Source organism: Lepisma saccharinum, unplaced genomic scaffold, assembly GCF_977018435.1.
Source record: "Lepisma saccharinum unplaced genomic scaffold, izLepSacc3.1 HAP1_SCAFFOLD_291, whole genome shotgun sequence".
Lineage (NCBI taxonomy): Eukaryota > Metazoa > Arthropoda > Insecta > Zygentoma > Lepismatidae > Lepisma > Lepisma saccharinum.
The window spans coordinates 166317-193729 of NW_028143037.1; the positions used below are offsets into that span (position 1 = coordinate 166317).

Sequence of the window (27413 nt, forward strand, 5' to 3'; positions counted from 1 at the left end):
CAGAGGCAGGAAACTGTGAAGGATGATGATGATTAAGTGCAGATAATAACATCTTGTAAATTGCACCCATCTTGGTCCACACATTGATTGAGTCAGTCGATGAAACTTTGAACAGTCGGAATGCCACTGTGAAACAGAACTTGAATGGTGCACTTCGATGCTGCCGAACTTCCTCACTCCAGATCATCCAACAGACTCCGACAGTGTGGGGGGCAAAATAGGCACCATTTGCAAAATGTTATTTTCCACACTTAATGTTGGTGTAAATCATAATTTCCTTCTTTTAATAATAATGGCTTACGCATTTGTGGTGCCAGGATTAATCATCTAGGGGTGCTGAGGGGGCATGAAAATAAATGTAGGGGGTGCCATGTTGAAAATAAAGAAAACATGAAACACGCATGCAGTCTTTAGACACTACAGCAAATACCAACCAAGTTTTAGTAGGCATCTATGGTTATATGCCAATCAAGCTGAAGAATAGTAGTGACTTTCTTCATTTAGCACAACATGTTCGGAAATTTGAAAGGAACAGTTTGTTCAAGGGAGAGGAGGCGAATGACATACATTAGCACCCAGAGGATTTCTTTTCCCAATAAGGGGGAGGGACACAGGAGGCATATTTTCCCACCTAATAGTGTTGCCCTCTCAAAAAAATCACTCTTTCAGTTTGAAGTTATCATGTTCCTGCAACGTACTTACAGTAATTAACATCAATTTCACACTGAAATTAAATTATATACGCGTGAAATAGGTTGACATCCATTTTCCAGAACAGGCCATGACCCCTCCCCACAGCAACTTCGAGTTCCTTAAAATCCCTTCTGAAATGGTAAGTTTACTTACACATGTTATGTAGAACAATTAGAACATATTAAGAACACTACCTGTCATGTTATAACTTCGTTAAATAATTTCCCTAGCATGACCTGGTGATACCTTGAAAGCACTGAAATCTTTGTGCCAGTGCAACTTGGATGAAAAAGGAAAAGTAAGTAGGTGGAAAATAAAATGTTTATCAATAATGCTGGGTGGGGAAAAGCCCTCGAAACTACCAACAGACTACTTGAAGAAACAAAAGAAACAATTTTAACAACAATGCTGTCATATGTCATCTTTTGTCAAGAAAGACTTATTTGTACCGAGATTTTGATTTTAAAACTCTGGCCAATACTTGAGAGAATACCCAAATTAGGGATAGCATTATCAAGAACACGACAAGTTACACTGAACACGTGCACTCAAATAACACTGAACAACTATCAGTTGTATGTCATCACTGAATTGAAGTCGAACAAACCAAAACACAGCATACCATTTTTGTGTCTTGGCTTCATGTGTGATTGCCCAGTTTGGCAACATTTGGTTAAAACAGTCTAACAGTCTATAATGTAAGAAAAAAATTAAGGTGACATTCAACTTTCCTTGCCAAATCTTAAAGGCATGATTTTTTAACACACACTTAACTAATGTCTTCCCAGAGGCATTATGGTGTCTGTTTGAACCCTTTTCTATACCTTGACTCCACTGTGGACTGACTGGAATTAGAAACCACATTGAAATCATTAACATGGCTACTACAGAGTGATCCATTCAAGTGTAAACCACCGCATCGGTGTTTGCGCTATGACCAATCAGCATTGGGCATACATGCCCACACACACAAATAACCACAGACCATAACCTAAGTACAAGGGCCATCCGTAATTGGATGTCCGTAATCCGTAATCGTTTTTGAAAGCGATTTACTTACCGGATTTAAAAAAGAAGGTGTTCAAACTAATCATCTTCGATGAGTACACTATTTTTGATACACCCACTAACTTAAGCTGGCGAGGGGTCTAGAAACCGGTTTTTATGGAGGTCCTGAAAGTCCCCCTATACGCCTTCATGGCATCGTGCTAAGCACAGGGGAGACCTTTACCTTTTTTACCTATTTTTTTACCTGAAAGTAGGCACGAGACTATGAAGTGATAAGGTGCTTGTTACGTATTGTATTTTCTCTAGTGTATTCAACCGCAAAGTGTTTTATAGGTCAGCAAATATTTTCTACTGCACAGCGTATATCTATTTATGATTCATGTGTGTTAACTCAATCCACACGTGAAGTTCAAAAGTGATCTGAAACAAGATTCCCAGGTGTCAGGTGTAAAAGTTTCATGTCGTCAAACAATCCACCCTCTGCATACTAAATTTCAAGAGAGGGGAAGTGTTCAATGTTGTTTACAAGTCAAATTCACCCACCCTGGGAGAACTGAAACTTAACATCCGCCAAGAAATTTATCAACATTAATCAACGGGAACTGCAGTGAGTTATGGGTAACTTCATCAAGAAGTGTCAAAAATGTGTTGGCAACGAATGCGGCCAGTTTCAGCACCTTCTTTCATACATTGGTAAGTAAATAAATCACTCTTTAAACTAGTTACGGAAACTTGCGTGCTTGATTCACGAACAGTCTACAGTGCCGACATAGTGGCCGCAATTGCTTCGCTTGCCGATAGTGCAAATGCTGATGTGGCAGTCTTCACTTGAATGGATCTCTCGGTAGAAGCAAACAGTACTTCTTGTTTGACCTCAAAACCATATGAGTAAGCAAAATATTGAATTATTTTAGGTCATTTTTTCAGGTCATTAACTTACAAGCCCTACTAATTATCAGGATAAGGAAGAAAGTGGCTAGTTGAGTAGGGTGTTGAACTCTTGCAAATGATAAGATACACAGGATGCGTGAATATCACATCTCATACTGCTGATATTCTGTAATGCATAGCTATTCTACTGGGTGGTGCATGAAAAACCGAACCCCGCCACGAGCATACAAACAACAAATAAAAAACCGGCCCATGTACAGGATGTTTATTTTCTCCCACCTATTGTCACCTATTGTTCCGAAGCTGTTGCAACCATGTATACTTTATTGTTGGCAGTACGAAAGCCGTGAAGACTTGGTTCAGACGTGTCTAGATGAGATGTATTCTCTTCAACAAAGAATCGCAATAGTGGAGGCATATGTGTCTACCGGGTCATTTAAGGAAATGCAGGATATGTTTGCAAATAAGTTTCCTGGCACTTCCATACCAGCAAAGAGCGGTATACATGATTTGGTGAAAAAGTGGCGTACTACATGGTCAGTTGCAACCGCAAAAAGAATCTAGCCCCATCCGTTCATACACCTGCTGTGAATGCGGATATTCAAGCACGAATGATCCAAAGTCCTAAGAAGTCGACATGCAAATTGTCGCAACGGGCAAATGTTTCACGTAGGTCTTGTAAACGTGTTTTACACGATATAGGGTTGAAGTGAGGTATCCGGCCCCACTATGGTGCCATCACTGGCTACAACCCACATACACCAACTTTTTTCATAAACATACATTTTGCCACCTGACATGAAATCACCCACCCTGGGATTCTAACCCAGGCCTCCCAAGTGGGATTATGTCATGGCATGTTAATTTTTAAATGCATTCCTTTCCAGTGGTCTTATGTAAAACACTGCAACACTATCAGCACAGGCATTTTTCTTTGCTAAGGGTCTGACTGGCACTGGGAGATAAGGTGGTTGAACAAGTGAAACCAATAACCCCACAAAAATAGCACTGTTCTTTTCAAATTCATAAAATGTTAACAGTTTATAGTGAATTACTGAAATTCTAATTTCATTGTTGCTTTGGACGAAGGCCAAACTCTGTAGTGTCTCGACCATATGCTTGAAATGTTATCTGTGAAATATTATTTCACATAAAAATGCATAATTTTACCTTGGCATTACAGCAGAATAACCAAAGGAAACACATGAGTTGGTTGACAAAAGTTAATGTAAAATGCAGGAACCAGGTCAGAACTAATTGTACTCACTTTAAATGTGTGTCTACTTTGCATTTTGCAAATACCGAAAAGGTGTCTGCTTGCCTCAGCCATAAATAAGCAATCTGCAATCGTGAAAAAATCCACTTATTTGAATATTCTTATCATTTCAAGTTTGTTTATGACTAACCTCCACTTCTATCAACTTCACTGTTGATTAAAATGAGAAAAGCTAACTTTTTTTTTTTAACTAATTGGTTTTAACTTTGGCTTAAACCAGCCAACCTTGCCCACTATAGTGGAACCACAAGCAAAAAAGTCTGCGCAGACCCACGACTCCTGTGCACCATACTCCCCTATGGTGGGGAGGGGATAGTGGAGCATGCTTCCTTATGGCCTGAGTTGAAGGGAAGAAGGGGGAGGTGCATGGAGACTTTTCCATGAAGATTCTTTTGTTTGTGGTCGCACTGAAGGAATCAAACACAAGACCAGTCCCCAAAGGTGAGTGTGCTATATTTCTACAGGAGCTCTGTAACAATAAGTAGCCCTCTTAAGAAGCAATAATAATGTTGTCACTTCATGTAAGCTATGTATAATTTTGATTCAGTAAAAACTTGAAGAAGCTAAATAACATTGGTACATTCCCTGTTTATAATTTGGTTGTTGAAATACATGCGTAATTTAAAAAATATCTTAAAAGCACTTGGTACTTACTTCTGGATTCTTCCCAGGGCACCATGAACAGGATCCTTGAAGGCACTGAGATATATTAGTGATTTGTAGTCTTGCTAAGGGGTTGCATTGTATGTTGCCAAATACACTATTCACAACATTTGTTATTTGTTGAGGAGTCACTTCTGGTTCGACTCTTGCTTTGCTGGCAGGACTACATACAATGGGCACAACTGCTTCGACTTCCTGAGGAAGATACACTTGGTTTTTACTCATCTTTTCCAACACTGGAGGGTCTACTTCATCTACAATATGAACAGAGTCATCTGCATACGGAGTGGAACTACGGTAGTTTTCAAGTAATGGTGGACCCTCCAACAAAACATCTTCCTCACTCTTTCTGTCTTGAATTAAATCATCTTTCACTTCCTTCGGTGTTCCAGTTTCATCATCACTATCTATAACTATCAAAGAACTATTATCACTATCTATAACCATCAAAGAACTATTATCACTCTCTATTTGGATCACTTCTTTGGTATCTTCTAGCATGGTGCTACTTATGGGATTTGTATGTTCTTCAGTGTCACTATCATCACTTATTATCACCAATTCAATACTTTCCCCTACACGAGATGTAGTAGTAACTTCATTTACTGCTGTGAAATCCACAGGACGAATCAGCAGTTTGGAGTCATGGATTTCCACATCACAATTTGTGCTACTCACAATAAACTCTGACTCACTTTCATTTCTACAACTAACTTCTCCATTAGTTGCACCAGCCTCACAGTTCACTGTACTGCTTGCAACTTCAGGTACACTAAACGCAGAATTTTTTGCACTTGTGTTCAAACCTAAACCACTGTCATTAGAAGAATCGGAGTCTACAATTTCCACGTCTGAATCATCTAACACAATACAAGAAGCTTCACGTGCCACAGTTATATCTTTGTTAGAAAACATCCCTTCACAAGAGTTGTTCGTTTCAACAAGAGTCTCCTGGCTATATACTGCAATTGAATTGTTCTTGCTTTCTTGAGAATTTGGACTGGCACGAAGTGTTTCGCCTCTTCTGGACCCCTGGCTATGCAACAATGGGAAATAATCTGTAATTTTGTTTTCCTGATGCAAATATCGCCTTCTTTTTCGTGATGGGCTGGAAGCTGGTGAGCGTCTTGTGAACAACTGACATTCTTGTGGATGAGCTTTTCCTCTGGAGCTGCTCATACTAACATCTGATTCACTATTGCTTAGGTTGAGATGTATTCTGTCGGTGCTATCACTTAAGGAGCTATTCTTCTCACAATGATTACTTGCCTTGTCAAGAAAATTTGTTCTCGTACCCAAAATTGGTGAACCACTTTGAGACAAATCAAGTAAGAAAAGTGAATTCAACCTTTCGGTTTGGCTTTCTGCATTCCTTGACTTTCTACTGTTTTCGTAATAACAGCGATTCTCACTGAAAGGGGATGGATACCTTTCTCTTCTTCTCCACAACAGTCTCTCATTGGATTTTTCATGAAAGTGATGCACATAAGAATCTTCACTCTTTCCTGAGGTTGGTTTAATATTTTCCACATTTGCAGAATCATTCATTTTACAGCTGGCTGAAGATGGTGTTTTTGATGAACCCATAAAAGTACGGTCAGAACTCGAAGTACTTTCCTGAAATTAAAAATGATTAGTCACAATTATAATATAATAGGGATGGGACAAATTAATTGGCACTCTATAACAGTATCGGCCGATACCGGTGCATCGGTAAAATTACCGATCCGATATATCTATAAATACCTTATAATTTAATGCTAAATTTTGACATTTTGTTATAATTTTTATGGATAATCTACGTACATGCCCTACTTTACAAAAAAGTACGTCTAAATATGCAACTTCTTTTGCACTGCAGTCACCTGGAAACAAACATTTACTAAGGAGATCAATGAACTATTCAGGTTCTTCGCGGACTATTTGGAATTTTATATCGGATCGGCAGAATATTGGTTATTCAGGGTGGCTACTCTAGGACCATGATAAAATTCAAGTATAATTCCCGGTTTTCAAAGCAAATTTTCAAAAAATTCAAGGCCACAAGCAAATGTTTTCTCTATTTCTACTATGTGAGTTACCCCCTCTCAACACCCACACACATGCACCAGAGGCGCAAACATGAACTTTTGTCTGGAGGGGGGGGCAAGTACCAGGATAAACGTACCAATAATAATGAAATTATTATGACTATTATTATTAGTACCAGGTGTGCTGGTTAATAATTCTTAATTTCGTCGCTGGATGGCACTGGAAGCAAGGGTTGGTGCACAGTCTCAACTGTTACGTCAGTGTGTTGCCAGGACAGTACCTGTCAAAATGCCTGGATGTGCAACCGAGTGTGAGTGATCGTGATATTGGGTTTGTGTGGAAAACATGTTGACCTTCAAACCAAATAATGCGCATGTGCGGCACGTCCTACTTTTCTTGTTCAATCAAAAGAAAAACGTGAGTGAAAGCCATCGTATCCTTGTGGAAATGTACGGTGACACTGTCCTAACGCAAGACGCGTGTGTGCGTTGGTTTCGACGATTCAAAAGTGGTGATTTCGACTTGAAAGACAAAGATCGCCCAGGCCAGGTGAAATAATTCCAAGATGCTGAATTGCAAGCACTGTTGGAAGACGACGATACGCAAACGCAACAACAACTGGCAGAGAAGTTAAATGTTGGTCGCCAAACCATATCTGATCGACTTCATGCCATGGGAAAGATCCAGAAGGCAGGATAATGGGTCCCACATCATCTGAACGACAGACAAATGGAAAAGCGAAAAACTGTGTGTGAAGTGTTGCTTTCTCGGCATGAAAGAAAGTCTTTCTTGCATCGGATAGTGACTGGGGACGAAAAATGGATTTACCCTACTTCGAGAACCCAAAATGCAAAAAGTCATGGGTTGACCCAGGACAACCTTCAACATGGACAGCAAAACCGAATCGCTTCGGAAGGAAGACAATGCTGTGCATTTGGTGGGATCAGAAGGGTGTGGTGTACCATGAGCTTCTGAAACCAGATGAAACAGTGAATGCCGTTCGCTACCTTCAACAACTCATCAATTTGAACCATGCATTGATCGAAAAGCACCCAGATTAGGCGACAAGACATGGAAAAGTGATTTTGCAGCACGACAATGCCTCATCACACACAGCGAAAGGCATCACACACACCATTTCTGCACTTGGCTGGAAATTCTTGCCCCCACCCACCATACTCACCAGACTTAGCCCCTTTGGAATACCACTTGTTTTCATCGGTCTCACTCACTTTCCCAGCAACACTTCAACAATTACGAAGATGTCGAACAATGGCTTGCTGACTGGATCACCTCAAAATGTGAACGATTTTTCTGAAAGGGCATCCACAATTTGACGGACAGATGGGCACAATGTATAGCTAGCGATGGCGCATACTTTGAATAAAGCATTTGTTACCTTTCTCCCCAGATACACTTTTCTTTCGGATCAATTAAGAATTATTAACCAGCACTCATCCTCGTAAATTACACAAAAAGGGGGTAGAACTTTGTGTTAAAGCATTTGTGTTGGAACAAACTATATTAAACATTTTTTTTAATAAAGAAAAAAAAAGTTCAATTTCACATTCATTAACAATGGAAAACAAGTACACAAACAATATTTTTGAATGGCAGAAAATGCATGATAAATGCATTCCAAATATTATTATTTTTGTACATATAACAAGTATAACTTTTATGTACAACATACGTTTTACCTATTCAAAATGAAGTGATGTAAAATAAGGAAATACATGCCCACACTAAATTGTGTACGTATGCAAAGTTTCATTAATACATATATATATCTACAGCATATATAGGTCTATTATTTATATTCATTACATAATCAATTCATCCAACTCATAACAAACCATCAACAGAGTTGATGGTTTGTTATGAGTTGGATGAATCCAGACACATCCGAGAATGCAGACATGCCAGGGAATCCGGACACATCAGGGAACCTGGACAAAGCTGACCAGAAGATAGCCATCCTGCTTTACACCGAAAATCTGTCCGGAGTTATAAGCCGGATTCTCAAGAAGTATAACAAAAACCATTCACAAACCATCTCCGAAGATCAGAATCCTACTACATGAGGATGAGTTAGGACTCAAAACACCGGGAGTCTACTGTATTACCTGTAAATGCGGGAAAGCATACATTGGGCAAACGGGTAGGACAATAGAACAGCATTGTAAAGAACACCAAAGTAGCATCAAGTATTTCCATTCTGAAAAGTCTGGTCTAGCAGAACATTCAATCAATGAGGGACATAGACCAGATTTCAGCAATACAGAAATCATAGCCAAAACTTCAAACTACTGGGACCGCATCATCAAGAAAGCAACAGCCATTCATGAAGAAAATTATAATCTTAATCGCGATACGAGGCTCGAACTAGACCCAGTTTGGTTAGCGTTAGTTAACCAGGAGTGCGCATGCAGCAGACATGCCACCCGATTGGTCTGCCATCTTCACCTGGATCCCCCCTCCACAAACGTATATACACCATATATATATATATATATATATATATATATATATATATATGACGCTCCTATCTGCACTTCAACCCTGAAGATGAGAGTGACATTAGCTCTCGAAAGCTTGGAATATTTTCCGCAACTCACCTGGTCGATAACCCGAGAGAATCTATTCAACAAATAGGGTTATATTCACCATTATAACACTGCAATGACATTTTTTTATACTGCTTTCGATCTCAAAATATGCCAAGATTTTGTTCCAAAATTTTGAACTTTCACTCAACATAAATGTGTGGTTCTAATTATGCCTCATTGTAATCATTGGAATTTACTCTTTTCAGTTTATTCTAATGTGTGTTCAGAAATTAAAATTTACCCCAAAATACAGTTTCATCCCAGAGCCCCCTCTCTTTCTTATGAATTGTAACTTCAAAACAGAAGGATTTGAAATGAATCTCAATAGTACTTGGAGAGAAGTAGTGAAGTTGAATGAAAGGCCGAGAGGTGTTGAAGAAGAATGGAAAATGCAAAGAGTGATGAAGGAGGTAGCACAAGTACCACAAAAAACTTTTGGAGAAGAGAACTTTTAAAGAAGTGAGTGCTTTGATAAAGAGTGTACACAGGTTATAGGTGAGAAGAACTTTGCTAGAGAGAGAATCTTACAGAGAGAAAGTTGAAGTAATGCTGAGAGGTATGAAGAATTAACCTTTACTCGGCCAATGGGTCACCTGTGACCCATAGAAACTATAGGCGTAGTCTGCCGATGGGTCACTGGTGACCCATCGTGCTGATTAAAATGTTCATGTGCTTTTAGCACCTTCATACTTGTATGTGACAGGTGTTGAGATAAAACTTTGAAATGTCATGTGGAAGAAAAGCCACCCACCCAGGAACCCCCCCCCCCCCAAACTCCAAAGTTACATATGGAAGCTGGCACGAATTTTAAATTTGTACATTTATTTGACAAAAAATGTTATAACTCATAGACTATTTGACCAATCTACTTCGGGTAGCTTTGTTTTGCAACTAAAACATCAGGGCATGCAACCGTGCAGGAATCAAGATGCCAAAGCCAATCAGAGGGGTTGGGTGGGTCGCGGCTCCCAACTTTCAATGAAGAAAATCATAAAAATGGGGAGTTTGCCCCTCTTTCCCTGCTATTTTGGGAAGGGGAGGCAAACTTCAGCATTATTTTCAAAGAATGATCCTTCTCAACCCAATGAAAGTCATTTCATGTTCCTGGGTGCATTACATTATCGAATATGTGAAAAAATTCCCTATCAACAAAGTGAAATAAGAAAATTCTGTAGAGCAATACATAGAATGAGAATAGGATTTGAACCAAGACTAGAAGGTTGTAAGGATAAGAATTAGGGTTGGCATTTTGCCTGTTTTTGTTTTTTTCTCAAAAAAAAACCCACCTGCACACTCTTGCTTCAGACCTAACTGTGACAAGGAATAGTTGACTGAATCAGAAGCTATTTAACATTTCTGTTAACATATTCTGTTCTAAAATATTTGTCCAACAGTTTGAATCTATTCTTCCTGGAGGGTATAATAGATAATGCTGTTGCTTTGTGATCAGTTTTCAGGGTTGCATTCCCTGAGGAGGCACATACTTTGGTGTATCCAAGGATCGGACTACTGGGGGGAGGGGCACAAAATATGTTATGATATGACCAGTGTTTAATTTTTATTTTTTCTGGTAGTCAACAACGGTAATCTATACTGGCACCTTATTATACATGAGGACTAATAACATTTTATTCTATTAAGAGAAATGCCCACGATGCTAGAAGTCCTGAGTTCGAATCCTGGCCTGCGCATGGGTATTTTTATTTCTCTTCATCAATTTCATCATATCATCACTCGTTCTCATCTTTGCAATTAGCCAAATGTGGCAGAAAAGAGGAGTAAAATAAAGTATATCAATCCATGAAAGAAACAAGAGAAATGCATATGGATGTATGGATGTATGTATATGTGCGTGCATGCGTGCGTGCTTGGATGCATTATCGCTTATGATTGATTGATTGATTTAGTTTATTTTACTTCGCCTTTTGTGCCTCTTTGCTAATTTGCGAAGATGGGGATGAGTGATGAAATTGATGAATGGACATTCACAAACAACCAAGCCTAAGCAGGATTCGAACCCGGGACCCTTGGCGTTGCATCGTGATATGCTAACCATACATTATCGCTTATGAACATTACACAATTTTGAGTAGTTGTTATGATGAACACATTAACAAACAACATGTTAACATAACATATCAACTTGAATATGTTGATAGTATCTGATAGTTGCACAATGGGTAAGTGTGTTTCTTGAGGAGGTGAGGAGGTTGGGATGTGTCGGTGAGAACATGAGGAAAATTGCATCATATTGGGTTCCCTATATTGTCACCATTGTTCAACTATCAGATGCAGCTAGGTATTGGTGCTAAAGGCTTCCTGCAAGTATTGATGACATTCTTGTGCATTTTTGCCGCGGGCCACCTGGAATTTGATCCAAAATCACTGTCGTGTTACCTTGGCAAACGAGTTTTGGGTTAGTGTACACAATTGTGTTCATTTCAACCTCATGCATACCCAACAGCACTTGCTGCACCGACCACTTTTTGTTCTCCATACATTGACATGAGCCCCAACTGACAATGCTCTGATAGCACCTGCACGGTGTTATCACCTCTTCCTGACAGTGTTGCCACTTTTTAAATTAACAAGCCTTGTATGTGAAAATGACAAAGGCATCACACTTCTTGCTGTGGTCAATAGGACTGTCTGGATTTATCAGTGACAATACAATGTTACACAGAAGATATACTTGCATTTGTTATTTGTTGACCTCAGGCAGACTTTTGACAATATTAATCAAAACTATTTAAGGTACTCCAGGAGTACAATATTCCATCTACAATAATAAGTCTACGCTGGGCCCTTGGCAGAGTGGTTAGCACATCGCGCTACGACGCTAGGGGTCCCGGGGTCGAATCTTGGCCTGGGCATGGATATTTGTGAGTGTCCATTCATTAAATTTCATTATATCATCACTCATCCCCATCCTCGCAAATTAGCCAAAAGTGGCACAAAAAGCGAAGTAAAATAAAGCAAGTCAATCAATCAATAATAAGTCTATGCTTGTTACAGCATAAAAACACTGCTTTTTGTTGTGATGTTTCCGGAGAACACACGCTGCCTCCATCAGATATTTGTATTTACTTTGATTAAAGATACAGTTATAAAAATGGTTAAAAAAATTTTAACAAAACAGAATGAGTTATATAATAGATTTTGCCAATGTTACATTGTTGTAACACAGCAACTTAACTGTGAAACAAGCAGTCTGTTTTATTATTATTATTATAGATGAAAATTTTATATCACATTTTAAAATTATAAATCCCATATATCATCAGGCAATTCGAAATCATCATTTCTTTTACAAAGATTCTTGATATCTTCTGTTACATTATATTTTAAAGATGGCGACCTACTCCACTTGTGAAAAAGAAGAGTCCATAGTGGGTATAACTGATTATTTAATGTTAAAAAAGTTGAACCATTGTTATAACTGTATCTTTAATCAAACTAAAAATTAATGTCTGATGAAGGGAGTGTGTGTTCTTCTGAAACTTTACAATAAAGAAACTGTGTTGTTATGCTTGTAACAACCGTAGACTACAAGAGAATATTAATATTTTGCCAGTGCAAATTACTCACTTTTAGTAAACAATAAATATTTCATATAAAATATAAAAAAACATTTACTTACGATATGAGAGTATGCTCCATTTATAAAAGCATCGAATTGAACCAAGTGAATCCTTTCACCCTATTCCTTGTTTGATGTAAATTGACGCGGCATGGAGTATTGATACGTGCCAAGGAAGAAGTCTGAAGAAGGGGGCGTTAAGACCCCCGAAACATAGCTTTTATAAACTGAGCATACTCACATATCATAAGTAAATGTTTTTTTTATATTTTATATGAAATATTTATTGTTGAGTACAAGAGAAATAATTCCACAACACTAAGATTAATAAGAATAACTAGGAGTGGTTCCGAGGCAAGAGTGAAACAAGGAATGGGCTATCAGCTGTCTTTATTTCATCTTGCACATGTAATTAACCAGAAGTGAACAATATTTGGAAAATCCAGTCAAATCTGTTAATATGCAGATGATATTGCAATCATTACTAGAACAATAAGCATACAAACAAATTTATGAGCAAATGGAAAGGGAAGCAAAAAAAATTAGGCTTATTGTAAATTAGAGCCCTGATGGTCTATCGATAGGGTGTCTGACTAGCATGTGGAAGACCCAGGGTGGGTGATCTAAGATTGGAATTTTTCCTGCCTTGTCTCTGCTTACAGTGCCTCTAGGGCTCACCCAGCATCAAATTAATGGGTACCTGGGGACAACCCTGGGTGTAAAGGTGGCCAGAGAGTGGTGCTGATCACATCACCTCCAAAACGGCCGAAATCGAGAATGTGTGGGGTGGGTGCCGGAGCCACTTCAACAGGTGGAAAATATCTCCCCTGCTGGAACACCCGGGTCTCTCTCATGGTAGTCAAGACACCCTAACAACTGAGCCACCGCAGCTCGTCTAAAGTGAATAACACCATGGAAAAAAAATCACATTTTGAAAATTCAAGCCACTTTTGACTACTTGAATTTTTCATTTTAGAATAGTACGTGAAAATTTCATGAGGGCAATATTTCACAGAAGTAAGAAATTAATGTTCAGGTGCAGATGTGGATGCCCACTGCAAAAGTGGATGCTGGGGAGGCCATGCAATTCAACTACACGAAAAGCTACAATGTAACATTATTTCAATAAATTTTGCATATAGGAAGATTTGAGAGACATTAAAATTGCAAATACTTACCACAATACGTTCAGAAACTGATTTGTGAAATCTTGTGGTCTTCCTGCGGAATTTATCATTTTCCTCTGTGAAATTGTGAACTGAAATAAACAAGAATGTATAAAAAAAACTGCATTAATTATTACAGAAATGCAATATCAATCTTATCAACTCTGATTTAGTGTATTTTCACTCATCTACAGAAAATGTATATCCATATGGGTACACATTCAATTCAACCTCAGGGGCTGATGTGCCCTTCTAAGGGCTCCACAACTAGTTGATGGAAATAGACTGTCAATTATTAACTAAACACTGAAAATTAAATATGGTCCACAGCTTACTAGAGATGAACATATTTCATTTAAAATAATATTTGATTGGTTTATTAATATTAGATTAATTAGAAGACTGGTGATAAATGTTAGGGTATTATACACCATAAAAATATGAATATGGTATATATATTGTAAAAAAAATAACACCCTTGGTGAGCAACTTTAAATAAATATCTGATGTAAAGGGGTCCTGGGTTTCGATACCCGGTGGAGGCACACTGCACAGCATTTCGGATCCCACATTAAACTATAGGTCCAGTGGCTTTCATTAAGGGGGCTGTGGGGGGGGGGGTCAGTTGCCCCACCCCCCTCTTGCAAGACACTATGGCCTCTTAATGCTAAGTCTTGTCTACCAAGCAAAATAAAACTGTCCTTGCCACCTCCCCCTTAGTTTTGGCACCCAACTACTGTGCAGGGCCAGTAACAATTAGCCTATCTGTGCACAAAGTGGATTTAAAAAAACAATTCAATTTAAATATTTTACGCATTTTAAATATTGACTTCAAGTCCTGAGAGTCCGTAAAGATAAATTATGTTTAAGAGAAAGGTTAAGCATTGTTGACTTAGACACTTGAACAAAACACACCTAACAAACAAAGGATTGTTGGAACTCGAACCAAGACTACCAAACTGCCAAGGCCACAGTTAAAATACAGTACATGACGTAATGCCATTAAATAATGTGAAATGAGCCAGAAGAGTAATAAAATTCCAGCAGCATATTTGCAGTTTAAAGCTCTTCTTGTTCATGCATGAAATTTCTATCGCATGTTGTAGTGAGATACTTTGCCGGGTGGCGATATTCGACAAAAATCATATGTATCAATAGAGCCTATTTGTTTCCATATTCCTTCAGTTTGTCCAACACAATGCCTTACTACGACATCCAACTATTGGACGGTGCCACCCGCTCCCATCCCTACCATCTGTTGACAGTTCTGTCCCCTTACTACTCCCATACGGACAAGAAAAATGATAATTCAATGCATCTTCCACGGAATATTTAGAGGCTTAACACATTTTTCTGCCCCTCCGGAAATTTCTCTCTCTCTCTCACCTCCTGCCATCACTGGTTTCTGGCACCGTTGTTGTGTTGTGCATAAAAGGGGCCTAAAAGTTGAGTACAAAACTTGGCAACAAGATTTCCTGTTCCCGTGCAGAGTTCCATAACGATATCTAAAATAAATAAAAATTCCCTGACATTTTTTGACACCCCAAATTTGCTGACTTTTCCCGGTCTGTCGCCACCCTGATGTAACAAGCACTCTTTCACTTCACAGTGGCAGAGTAATAAACAGGCTACACAATACAAAACAAGGACCCCGTATCACTTCAGTGTCTCTTGTCTACTTTCAGGACCTCTGTAAAAACCAGTTTCTAGCCCCCCCCCCCCCTCCCAGCTCATGTTAGTGGGTGTCTTAATAAAGATGTATCAAAATGTGTGTGCATCGAAGGCAACTACTTTGAACACCACCATTTATAAATCTGGCAAAACACTTTTTAAAATAATTACGTAAACTGTTATGTGCTTGCTTCATCGGCACACTACGATGCGCAAACACTGATCTGGCAGTCTGCATTTCAATGGATCATTCTGTACATGCTAGTTGCTCTGGAATTACGAAGCCACATGAAAGTAGGGTTGTCATTTTTTTTTTCTTTGCCAACACAGATCTCTCGAGGAAAGGGAATGTAAAAACCATCTGATATATAATCAGGACATTAAAACAGATTGTCGAAATAGAAAAGTCTGGTAATTCTATGTGAAAGCTTGTTCAGTTGCATGCAACTTCCACCTACTCCAAATCTGATCATCATAATCAATGTTGCCGAACTTTAATTTTGCTGTGCATAGTGAAATTTCAAGCTGTGGAGTTGTCCCTGCAAGAGAGCCTTTTATAGTTGTTATTTAACCTTACTTTTTAATAATTCTCTTTTAAACTACACTTATATCTCAGGACAAAACTGGAATGTTAGAAGCAGCACAAACATACTCTGTGTGTAAATATTTAAGGTTAATACTAATTTGAGTAATTTACCTTTCTTAAGATGGAGTTTTGATTGCTGCTGTAAAAAAAAACTGAAAACATAAGCACAGCATGTTTCTGCCCTACCAAGATAGAGAAGCATGCCCCCACTTTTTTCTCTTTAAAAATGAGAAGCAATATCTGGTGATTTAAATGCAGCAGTAAACAAGGGGAAATTTTTATCTCTGTACCTCTATCACGAAAGCAAAAATTTCTTAGAAAACAGACACGAAATAGAAAGTGAACCAACTATTAAAAAGACGATGTTTCTCAGGGAGTATCAAATCAACAGCATGAAGTATGCCTCCAGGAAAAAAACTGCTATGGAACAAATAAGTTCACCAGATGTAACTTCTCTGGAATTTGTCAGTTGGAACATCAATATCCACTCCCTTTTTCTAATTTCAGATGTGCATGTGTGATATTGCATTTTTTGTTATATCTGCATCTAAAGTACAATTGCGACAATGAGGATGAATGATGATTACATGAAACTGATGAAGGTTACAAATCAAGCACGTGCCAAGACTCAAACCCATAACCCTCGGTGCTGAGATTGTGAGTGTATGATTTAACATGCTCAACCAGAGGCACGCGGTCACCAACATGCTACAAATGTTGCAGACAACAGGTTGAATGTTCATTGCCATCACATCAGTGGAGCAATCCTGCAACTGATGAATTTAAAAAGAAAGGAAACAACATTTTTGGAAAACTATTTGGTCTAGGAATTAATTCGTGCGGTTGTTACGCACACATTGAAGCTGTAGTTCAAACACAAAATACATAAATAACTTAAGAAAAATATTGTCCATCGCGAGCCACCACTTTCGCCCATCTGTCAGGCAAGTTACGGATTCCGTGGCGAAAGAAGTCCTCATCCTTTGAAGCGATCCAGTCAGAGACCCATTTTTCGATATCTTCTGAAGAAGTGAACCGCTGTCCAATCAAATCGTTATTCATGCAATCGAACAAGTAGTAGTCCGAAGGAGCAACGTCTGGTGAATACGGCGGGTGGGGTTAAACTTCCCATCCGACATTTTCTAAATAGGTTTTGACCGGTTTTGCGACATGTGGACGAGCGTTATCATGTTGAAAAATAAGCTTATCATGTCTGTTCTCCCATTCTGGTCGTTTCCTGGCCAGAGCTTGCTTCAAACGCATTAATTGTCGTCGATAACGTTCTCCATTAATAGTTTCACCCGGTTGCAGCAGCTCATAGTACACCACACCTTTCACATCCCACCATATGCACAGCATAACCTTTGCACAGTGAATATCTCGTTTCGGTTCTGATGGACCTGGTTCACCTGGCTTCACCCATGCCTTTTTTTGTTTCGGGTTCTCGTAATGGATCCACTTCTCATCGCCAGTAACAATGCGATGCAAAAACACCTTTCTTTTCTGTCTTTGAAGCAGCAATTCGCAAATGATTTTTCGTCTTTGAACGTCTCTGTCTTTCAATTCATGTGGAACCCAATGTGACATCTTTTGAATCATTCCCATGGCTTTGAGGCATTTGGAAACTGTTGTTTGATCAACGCCTAATGCTTCTGCAAGTTCTTCCTGCGTTTGACACGAATCCTGATCGAGCAATGCTCTCAATTCTTCGTCTTCAAATTTTTTTGGCTGTCCAGGTCGCTCTTGATCTTCCAGGCCGAAATCACCACTTCTAAACCGTGCAAACCACTTCTGACACTTTCGCTCAGCTAGCGCATGGTCACCATACACTTCCACCAAAATACGATGACTTTCGGTAGCACTTTTCTGCATGTTAAAGTAATGAAGCAGAACACCCTGCAAAAACACTTTATCTGGCACGAACTGCGCCATGTTCAGTTGACTACAAAATGCTGTTGTTGACGCGTCAATCAAATGCCCTATACTACGAACGATGCGCGCTGACAGGAGTTTTCAACGCATGTGGGGCTACACCGAACTGTGGGACGATACGCTCGTTACGCCATCTCTTGTCCAGGTGCACAAATTAATTCCTAGACCAAATATAATTTGGATGCTTTGTCCTTCATGACGAAAAATAAAACAAAAAGATACACACTGTATAAACAAAACGAAGAAGCAGTAGAGGCTTTAGCACTCCAAAGGATGGTGAATGCCACACAGAAAGCTGTCAGAACACCATTTTTTCCCAGAAACGAAGAAATGAATCTGTGAAATTGACCTACTTACATGATGTTTGAGTGAGAATTCAAACATTTTCTTCGTCAAGGCAGGAAAGTACACAACCAATTACAAGACCACTTATTTCTAGAACTACTCAAGATACATCCCATTTGAGAATACTCTGGCCTGCAATGTAAATACAAAAGAAACCTCAATTATTTGATTTTAATCACAGCATTTGTAAACAGTATTCAGAACAAATATTCGTAAATTCCACAAAACAAGATTATTACATGCAGTGTGTATGAACAACATTACCTTCAGATACCCTATATATAGCATGTGTTCTCCTATACTCTGCTCCCCAACGTTTGTCTTCATTATTATCCCGGTGATATCTCCTTTCATTCTTTTTACGTGAAGAATACCTCATGATATCGTCAGAAAAATTAGCTGTGTCCAAATTCTTTCCGCCAGTAACGTGGAATTGATTAGCAAGTGGAGGAGGATCCTATTGAGATAAAAAATATTTTTTTAGTGAATAATCAAAACCCAAGTTTGTAGTTATTCATTAAATATCGTAAATAGAACAATCCCAGCACATAAAAATCTAAGCTGAACAAACAACGACATAACTATCACCCTTCACCATATTATATATATATTTTTCTATTGTTAAATAATGTGCAATGTATGATCTAAGTAATAAACAACAAGGTATTGGATCAGAAACATTCAAAAACACATTTTGAAAAAGTTATTTGACATGGAATCAATAATTTATTTACCGGAGAAATTGTGATTTGACAGTAGCTTACGCACGCATCCAAGCTTTGCAGGGAGCAGCCATTCTTGGTTTGTGGTCATCTCAGACATACAGTTTCAGAAGATTTTCATGCGAGGCTCCTAGGAGATTTTATACTGGAGACCACATGTTACATGATCAGGTGTTGGATGCATTAGGGACGTTATTTTAATTCTAAGAGCCCTTAAACTGACCCACTTAGCCTAGCAATCAAGCATTTGGGGACATATTATTAATGCTGAGAACTCTAAAACTGACCCAACTAATCTAACAATGAAAGCATTTACCAACACAATTTCTTTGCATCCCATGCTTCATTTACAACCTGTTCTAGCTGATTTATGTCTTGAACTTCATCTAATTTACAAAAATACATGCAAGTGAAGTTGATGGCAGAAGCAGGTCCCCCTATGGCACAGTGGTAGAGTTGTCACCTCGTAATCAAGGGGTCCAAGGTTCGATACCCAGTGGATGCAAACAGTGGTTCGGATCCCACTTTAAATTGTAGGTCCAGTTCTGATTAGCATAAAATGGGACTCAAAGCACCAACTCAATCAATAGAAATCAAACAATGTCCAAAATGCATATATATCATGGTTAAGGTCTGGGCGGCAAATTACTACGCCGAAGAGGTATTTGGATACCCTGCAGAAGAGACCGCAGGGGTGTGGGGTGGAGAGAGTCTGTCAAGTCCACATCTGCTTCTCTCTTCCACTTAGCAGCCAATATAATTTACGACTGTTGATGGGAGGGAGGGACACCCAAACACGGATAGTTGAGTCCTCGGTCAACTGTGTTGCAAACTGAGAGTTATAAAGCTGTGACATCAGGAAGGGAGCCAGCAGATGTGGGACTAGAGAGCACTTGCCCCCTGAGATATCTGGAATAATACAACGGAAAGTTTGTACCTTTTAAATTGCAATTTAAAGCTCAAAAAATGAGTTTGGTTTGAGTTGGTGTTTTAAGTCCACTTTATGCACAGTAAGGCTAATCGGGACTGGACCTACAGTTTAAAGTGGAATCCGAACCACTATGTGCCTCCATGGGGTATCGAACCCGGGACCCCATTGATTACAAGGCGACGACGCTGCCACTGCGCCATCAGGGAGGCCAACTCAAAAAATGAATATATGTACATAATGTATTTGTATTTTCATCAGCCACTGATTTTCCCCCCTGGCACCTGGCTCTGAAGAAGATTTTTCAAGCACTGCATATGGGTATCCAATTATGTCTACTGTCATATATATATATATATATATATATATATATATATATATATATATATATATATATATATATATATATATAACTTGCCCAAGTTTAAAAACAAGATGCTGCAAATAGCTGTTGCGCACCTCACACCACATATCCCCACTCCAACCTCCGCAGCGACGTTGGTTCGCAGTGTTGCAACCTGGAGGGAGCGGAATGGTCTGAGGATTTTCAACGAATTTATATTTGCTTTTCCTGGGCTGTTTTCTACCTGTCTGAGTACAGAAATTCAGCTCACCTTTTGCCAACGAATCTTTTCCTTCCCGATGGCGCAGTGGTAGCATTGTCGCCTTGTAATCAAGGGGTCCCGGGTTCGATTCCCGGTGGAAGCACATAGTGGTTTGGATCTCACTTTAAACAGTAGGTCCAGTCCCGATTAGCCTTACTGTGCATAAAGTGGACTTAAAACAACCAATCAATCCAATCCAATTCTTTTAAAACTTGAGAAACCATCCATTTAGAAACTCCCGTGGCCACGATTGTGGACTCGACAACATTATACTTAAGTTTATGTAACTCCTTCTGATTTCACAAATATGTTGTAATATTGTAAACAATTTCTCTGGCCTGTCCTCTAAGGGGCTTTCCAGAGCAGATTGTGGATTTTGTTGGACACGGCATGATTCGATTTTTGCATTTCAAAAATATGCAGCCAAGAGTAAAGAGCAAGAACATTTTAATGCTTTAAAAAAGAACACAAGCAAGCGTGTTATCAGATTGCCTTCTCATAGTGATGGTTGTACGATAAACAAAAGAACCCCCACCCCACTCGCCTTTAAAAAAAAAAACAGGCCACTGCTCGATGTCACACTCAGAAAATGAAGTCATTCGCCCTGTAGTTTCTCTTCGTTATAAACCTAAACGTGTGTGTATAATACTACAGTTTATTTATTTATATAATAAAAAAAATATTTTTTAATATTGGACAAATAAGTTTAATATCTACAACTTTGGCACAAATATCCAGAGGGCCAGATGTCCCATACAGCACCCAAATGTCCAGGCTGTATGGGAAAACAATGATTTGTGAGACATTAGGTCCTGCAAGTGACTGCACACTTGTCCCTGATGTCTGCATTTTTCTTTGGAAAGTTTTGCAAACACATGTCAATCATAGAGAGAAGAAAGTACTGGAATACCAAAGAAAACAAATCTAACAGATTTGTTTGGATGACACCAAGAGTGATATCCTCCGGTCAACTCCAACTCAACCTTCCAACAAGGAAAAATAAATAAATGACACTTTTAGCTGCAATATGCATTTATAATGAAACCAATTTGTGCCACACATGTTTCGCAGATGGCACCAGTAGCCCATATCCTAGGCAACAAGAAGTTTTGCAGTAAAAAATGTATATGGGACTGAAAAAAATTGCTCTACACAAAATATGCATTAATGATCTTAAATATGTGCTTACAAAAAAAAAAGGTAAAGTGCTCCCCTGTGCATAGCACCACGCCATGAAGGCGTATAGGGGGTGTGGGGGTAACGCCCCACACTTTCTTGATCCGGTCGTGAGTGGGGGTGATGTGATCAGCATCACACCCCTGACCGCCTTTACCCCCCAGGGTTTCCCCCAGGTACCCATGTTATTCGACGCTGGGTGGGCGCCGGGGCCGCTTTCACCTTTAGAAAAGTTCCCGGATTTGAACCGGCCGGGGATCGAACCCGGGACCTTTAGCATGGTAGTCAGACGCGTTACCGACTGAGCCACCGTGGCCAAATATGTGCTTACAGACAAATATATATGGAATTCTATTCATGTAAACAACATGCATGTATAATGATTACATAGGAACACTGCATTGAGAATGCATGCTAACTTCACTCATGGAGAAAATTTATAAATGACTAACGGAATATTTTTAGTAATAGTTTCAGTACAGTTCCGAATGTTTAATGATTTTTTGCAAGTTCTCTAGGAATATTACGAAGTGCTTCTGGGAATGATTGCAGAAGGAAGCTCGGAGCTTGGAGAAACTAATTAGCAGAGTTACAAGCTTCAATGAGTATTATTTACTACCAGAGAAATTAAGATTTTAAAGTGCAGCTTATGCAAACGTCTTTTCTTAGTTTATGGTCATCTCGGTCACAGTTTCAGCATATTTTCGTGCAAGGCTCGAGGCCAGTTGTTACATACATTATCAGGTGTCGTAAGAATTTAAGGTCATTATTTTAATGCTGAAATCCTAAATCTGACCCACCTAACCTAACGAAGAAAGCATTTAGGGAGGTTTCATTAATACTATGAGACCTATATTCTGACCTGCCTAATACAACAACGAAATCGGTAATGGTTCCGAATGTTTAATGATTTTTTTCTCACAGTTTAATAGAAGAAAGACGAAGTATTGCAGAATTATTCTTGCAGTACATTTGAACCTTGGTGAAAGTAAACTCACTGTTTGGAGTTCCGAAAAATGCAATTTATCAGTGAAAAAAGACATAAAAAGTACCTTACACAAGCATCCGTGCTTCCCATCGAAAAGAAATTTTTCATTTGCTGAAGAAAGAGAGAAAGTATCACAGTATAGTGGAAACGATTGTGAAAGTAAATTATTGAAAAGGCATTACCAGTTTGATATAGGCAAAACACATTTCACTTGTCCATTTAGTCATTTTTTACATTCGTACTTACCTATTATGCATTGCGAAACACTATTTAAGGTGGGATTTTGTTTTTTCAATGAAATTATTGTAATTTCTCGCATTACGAGTATTTATTGTTCGTTGCTTTATCGCTTCCGTTACATGCAATATGGCTGGCAAACCTTGACTAGCGTGTTTCAAACCATCTTAATCGAAAAATTCCTACTTTCGCGTTACAGATTTTGTATTTTTTTCCGGGTTCCAAAACCCCACGAACCATGCACGCATAGCCCCACACACCATTTACGGATAGCCCCACAAACCATTCATAAATAGCACCACGAATCATTCACGGCAAGGTTAGATTAGGCATACGTAGTTAAAATTGTCATGTTCTGGGAAATCAATGGCGTCATTGGAAACACTGACCGGGGGTTACGTCATCGAACGCACGGAACAGTTGGTGCACGTAGTCGAAGGTAATGGAGGCAAGAGCTTTTGTGCATCGCAGAGACAATAATGTTGAAAAATACATGTTTTACCGGCCGAATAAATTGAACGAAAGGAGAAAACACTTCCACGACCTTTCAAAAGTCTACAGAAACTCAGTTCTGTAAGTACTTTCTCCTGTAAAATTGAAGGTACTATTGTAGTATGGGGGAGACACGTACAAATCATATATTTCGCACTTTTTTACATTGCTAACGTACTATTTTGGAATGCGAAACATTTCCTAACGTGAAATAATGCATTTCTAACTAAGATAATGTCTATTTCTTACATTTACGAGTACTTACTGTTACTTGTTATTTTGATTCTGTAACATATTATGGCGGGCGATAGCGTACTGGTTCAGGGTACATTGTGCGAGTGTTTTGTCTATTTATGCAGTGTTGCAACCTCGTTCACTGGAAAATACCTACTTTCGTGCCCGGATTTGAAATTATGCTAATACCTCGCAAACTATTGACGTTAGCCCCACAAACCATTCACATTAGCCCCAAAAACCATTCACATTAGCCCAAAAAACCATTGGAGCGAATTTACAATATAGAGAAAGTCTCCAATTTTGTTAATTTTCGGTATACTAACTAATTTTGACCTCCTAATCACGAATCTGTTGAAAAAAAACAGGGGTCACATCTGAAAATTTGAAAAAAAGCTGATTGAATTTTTTTATATATATATATAGGTGTATATGCGTAGTTTTACGAACAAAAATGTAATCTCCTGTCATTGTGTCCAACTACGCCGTTGTTTTACAAGAAAATGATTTATGATGTTCAATTCTAGTACGATCCCTATTTTTTTTGATGAATTTAGGGGTGAAATGAGTGATAATGGAACCTAACCTAACAGGCCTAACCTAACCTCGTGTGAATGGTTCGTGGGGCTACCCGTGGATGGTTTTTGGGGCTAACGTCAATCGTTTGTGGGGCTACCCGAGGATGGTTTCTGGGGCTAACGTCAATGGTTCGTGGGGCTACCCGTGGATGGTTTTTGGGGCTACCCGTGGATGGCTTTTGGCGCTAACGAACAATTTTTGTACAATTTCCAGACGTGACCCCCGGTTTTTTACAACAGATTCATGATTAGGAGGCCAAAATTAGTTAGTATACCGAAAATTAACGAAATTGGAGACTTTCTCTATTTTGTAAATTCTAGCCAAACCATTCTCCGTAAGGTTAGGTTAGGCAAGCATAGTTAAAAAAAATTAAAAATACTCGACACGTCATGTTGTAGTGAAAACATGGCGAGTTTGAAACACTGACTATGGGGTTACGTCATCTTAACACCGAACATTGTGCTCTCATGCAGAAAGCAAATGGCAGCAGCAGAAACAGCATGTTGGACAAAGATTTTCGCAGAAAACAACATGTATTCGCATTAAAATGGATCAAAACTACATTCACGAACTTCCACAACGCTACAGAAAATGATTTCCTTAAGTACTTTATCCTGTAAATTTCAAGAAATCCGTCTCCCCTATACTATAATGTTACCAAATTGAAGAAGTGTGTTTTGCCTATATCAAACTGTTACCGAAAAGGCATTCCACAGACTACTGTCGACAGGAAGCTTGAAGAGGTGTATGATGAGACGTTGAAAGGATTTACGGAAATTACTGTAGGACTAACAGCCCTAAACCTGGCCCACTTAACCAAATCACAGAAGCTTTTGCAGCTGTTATCAAAATAAAAGTCCCCCAACCCTGACTTGCCTAACCTAACTATGAAACCCCTTCACACCACAAACATGTGACCTAGATGGCAGTTACATTCCGTAACCAAGATGACAGTACACGGATGCCTAGTTGCAAGAAAAGAATCACATAGAAATATACAGAAGTGAAAAACCATTCTTAAGCAAATACGCAGTAAACTCCGAAGTATGTGCTAAGAGACAATTAGAAATCGAACCATGAAAAGGAAAAGATTTTTAAAAAAAAATTTAAAAAAAGACTGAACTATGACGAAATCGGAATTAAACAATTGGAACTTGGGCCGTATTTGGATTAATACTTGCAGAATGTCGGCGGTTTTTTTTATTATACGTGTGCATACTACGATATTTCGTTAAACAAAAATGTGAAACTGCTCTAGGATACGACGAATCGGACAAACGCTGGTCATACTTCGGGGCTAAATCTCTGTTATTGGTCGTTTCCGTATCTTCAAATAAAATTTATCTCACCCTAAACAATGAAATCCATGGTACGAGGTTGTACAGTTGGTAAGCGGACCCCTTTCGCCACCTAGTTACAGGTTATGAATTAGAACTTTCGTCACATTCTCTACAATTCAATTCGACAAACTTACATCTGTACTACAACTCCAAACTCAACACAGATATTCGTGAGTTTCTGCTTTCTTGTTGTTCGTGCTTCATGATCTTGTTCATTCATACACAATTTGCACATACTTCTCCTCAACCAACCTAAATATCCACAAGTTTGTTGTTATTTTTTACTTTCACAATCACAAATCACATTTTCCAATAAATCAAATTTTGGTCACCAAAAAAACGCAGACTAATAAGAAAGGACCGTGGCCACAGGCCCTATATCTAATCTGTGCCCTAATCTGTGGCAGCGTTGCCAACCCCTCAGCTACGAAAAGTGCTGTTCGAACTGTGAAATTATGCTAGAATGCCAAACAATTGTGCTAGGGCAGTATTAGTAGTATTATTATTAACAATATATTTTATTACTATTTTCAGATGTTATATTTTATCTCACCCTAAGACCTATTTATTTTAAGTCGCTTTTTTGCCTTAGGGGCTCTGGGAGTAAATACGACAATGAGGGTGAATGAAGAACTGATGAAATGGTCTATGGACTATGTTCACATATTTTTTTCTAGCAGATGGGGAGAGGGAAGATGACATGACACAGTTAAGCGTCATTACCTTTCAATTACTGCAGGGTTTGGGGGGGGGGGGTTGGTGTATAATTCACAAATATCTTTCAGATACTACTGCATTTTTTTTTGCATTATATGGAAGGACGTATTAACCCATTTCCACCTCCAACACCACCTTGCTAGAGACACAAATTTTGTTCTAGTTCTTTACAACTTTCAAATGCTCATACAATGCATTTCTATGTAAACTAACAATTTTTCCAAATAAAAAAGGAAAGAAAAGGAAAAAAGGTGGCCGCGGTGGCTCAGTCGGTAACGCGTCTGACTACCATGCTAAAGGTCCCGGGTTCGATCCCCGGCCGGTTCAAATCCGGGAACTTTTCTAACGGTGAAAGCGGCCCCGGCGCCCACCCAGCGTCGAATAACATGGGTACCTGGGGGAAACCCTGGGGGGTAAAGGCGGTCAGGGGCGTGATGCTGATCACATCACCCCCACTCACGACCGGATCAAGAAAGTGTGGGGCGTTACCCCCACACCCCCTATACGCCTCCATGGCGTGGTGCTATGCACAGGGGAGCACTTTACCTTTTTTTACTTTTTTTACCAAACGAAAAAATAAAAACTGCCTTTTGCCCACTCCTTTCTATATTTCTGAGCATACGACTACCATTTCTGGTTTAAAACCCCATGGTCTTTTTTTTTTTTTTTTCGGGAGTTTCACAGTTACTTCTTTTGCTATTAGTACTCATTTTTCGAAATTGTGCCAAATATATTTTATATAAAAAAATAAAAAGCAGGGAAAAAACACTCACAATACAATCAAACACACGCTCAAAAATATACTGAAAGATGCACGCACGAAGAATTAAATGCTTCCGAAATGATAAGATGGCAAGTCGACTGAACCGAACCGAACACAAGCTGAAGACAAAGATGGTCAAAATTTGCCGACAAAGGAGGGCGTCACGTGAGCTTTACTCGTC

At 39.0% G+C, this 27413-nt stretch overlaps 1 protein-coding gene across 1 annotated transcript in view; it reads right to left on the reverse strand.

Moving 5' to 3' along the window:
* Positions 1-27413, reverse strand: part of LOC145982659 (uncharacterized) — a 217447-nt gene that overhangs the window by 21115 nt on the left and 168919 nt on the right. Inside the window, exons 5-7 of the mRNA XM_083116033.1 lie at positions 18716-18908; positions 13930-14009; positions 4523-6148 (exon numbers count right to left, since the gene is read on the reverse strand). Coding sequence (XP_082972159.1) covers positions 4523-6148; positions 13930-14009; positions 18716-18908 — 1899 coding nt within the window. The remainder of the gene's footprint in view (positions 1-4522; positions 6149-13929; positions 14010-18715; positions 18909-27413) is intronic.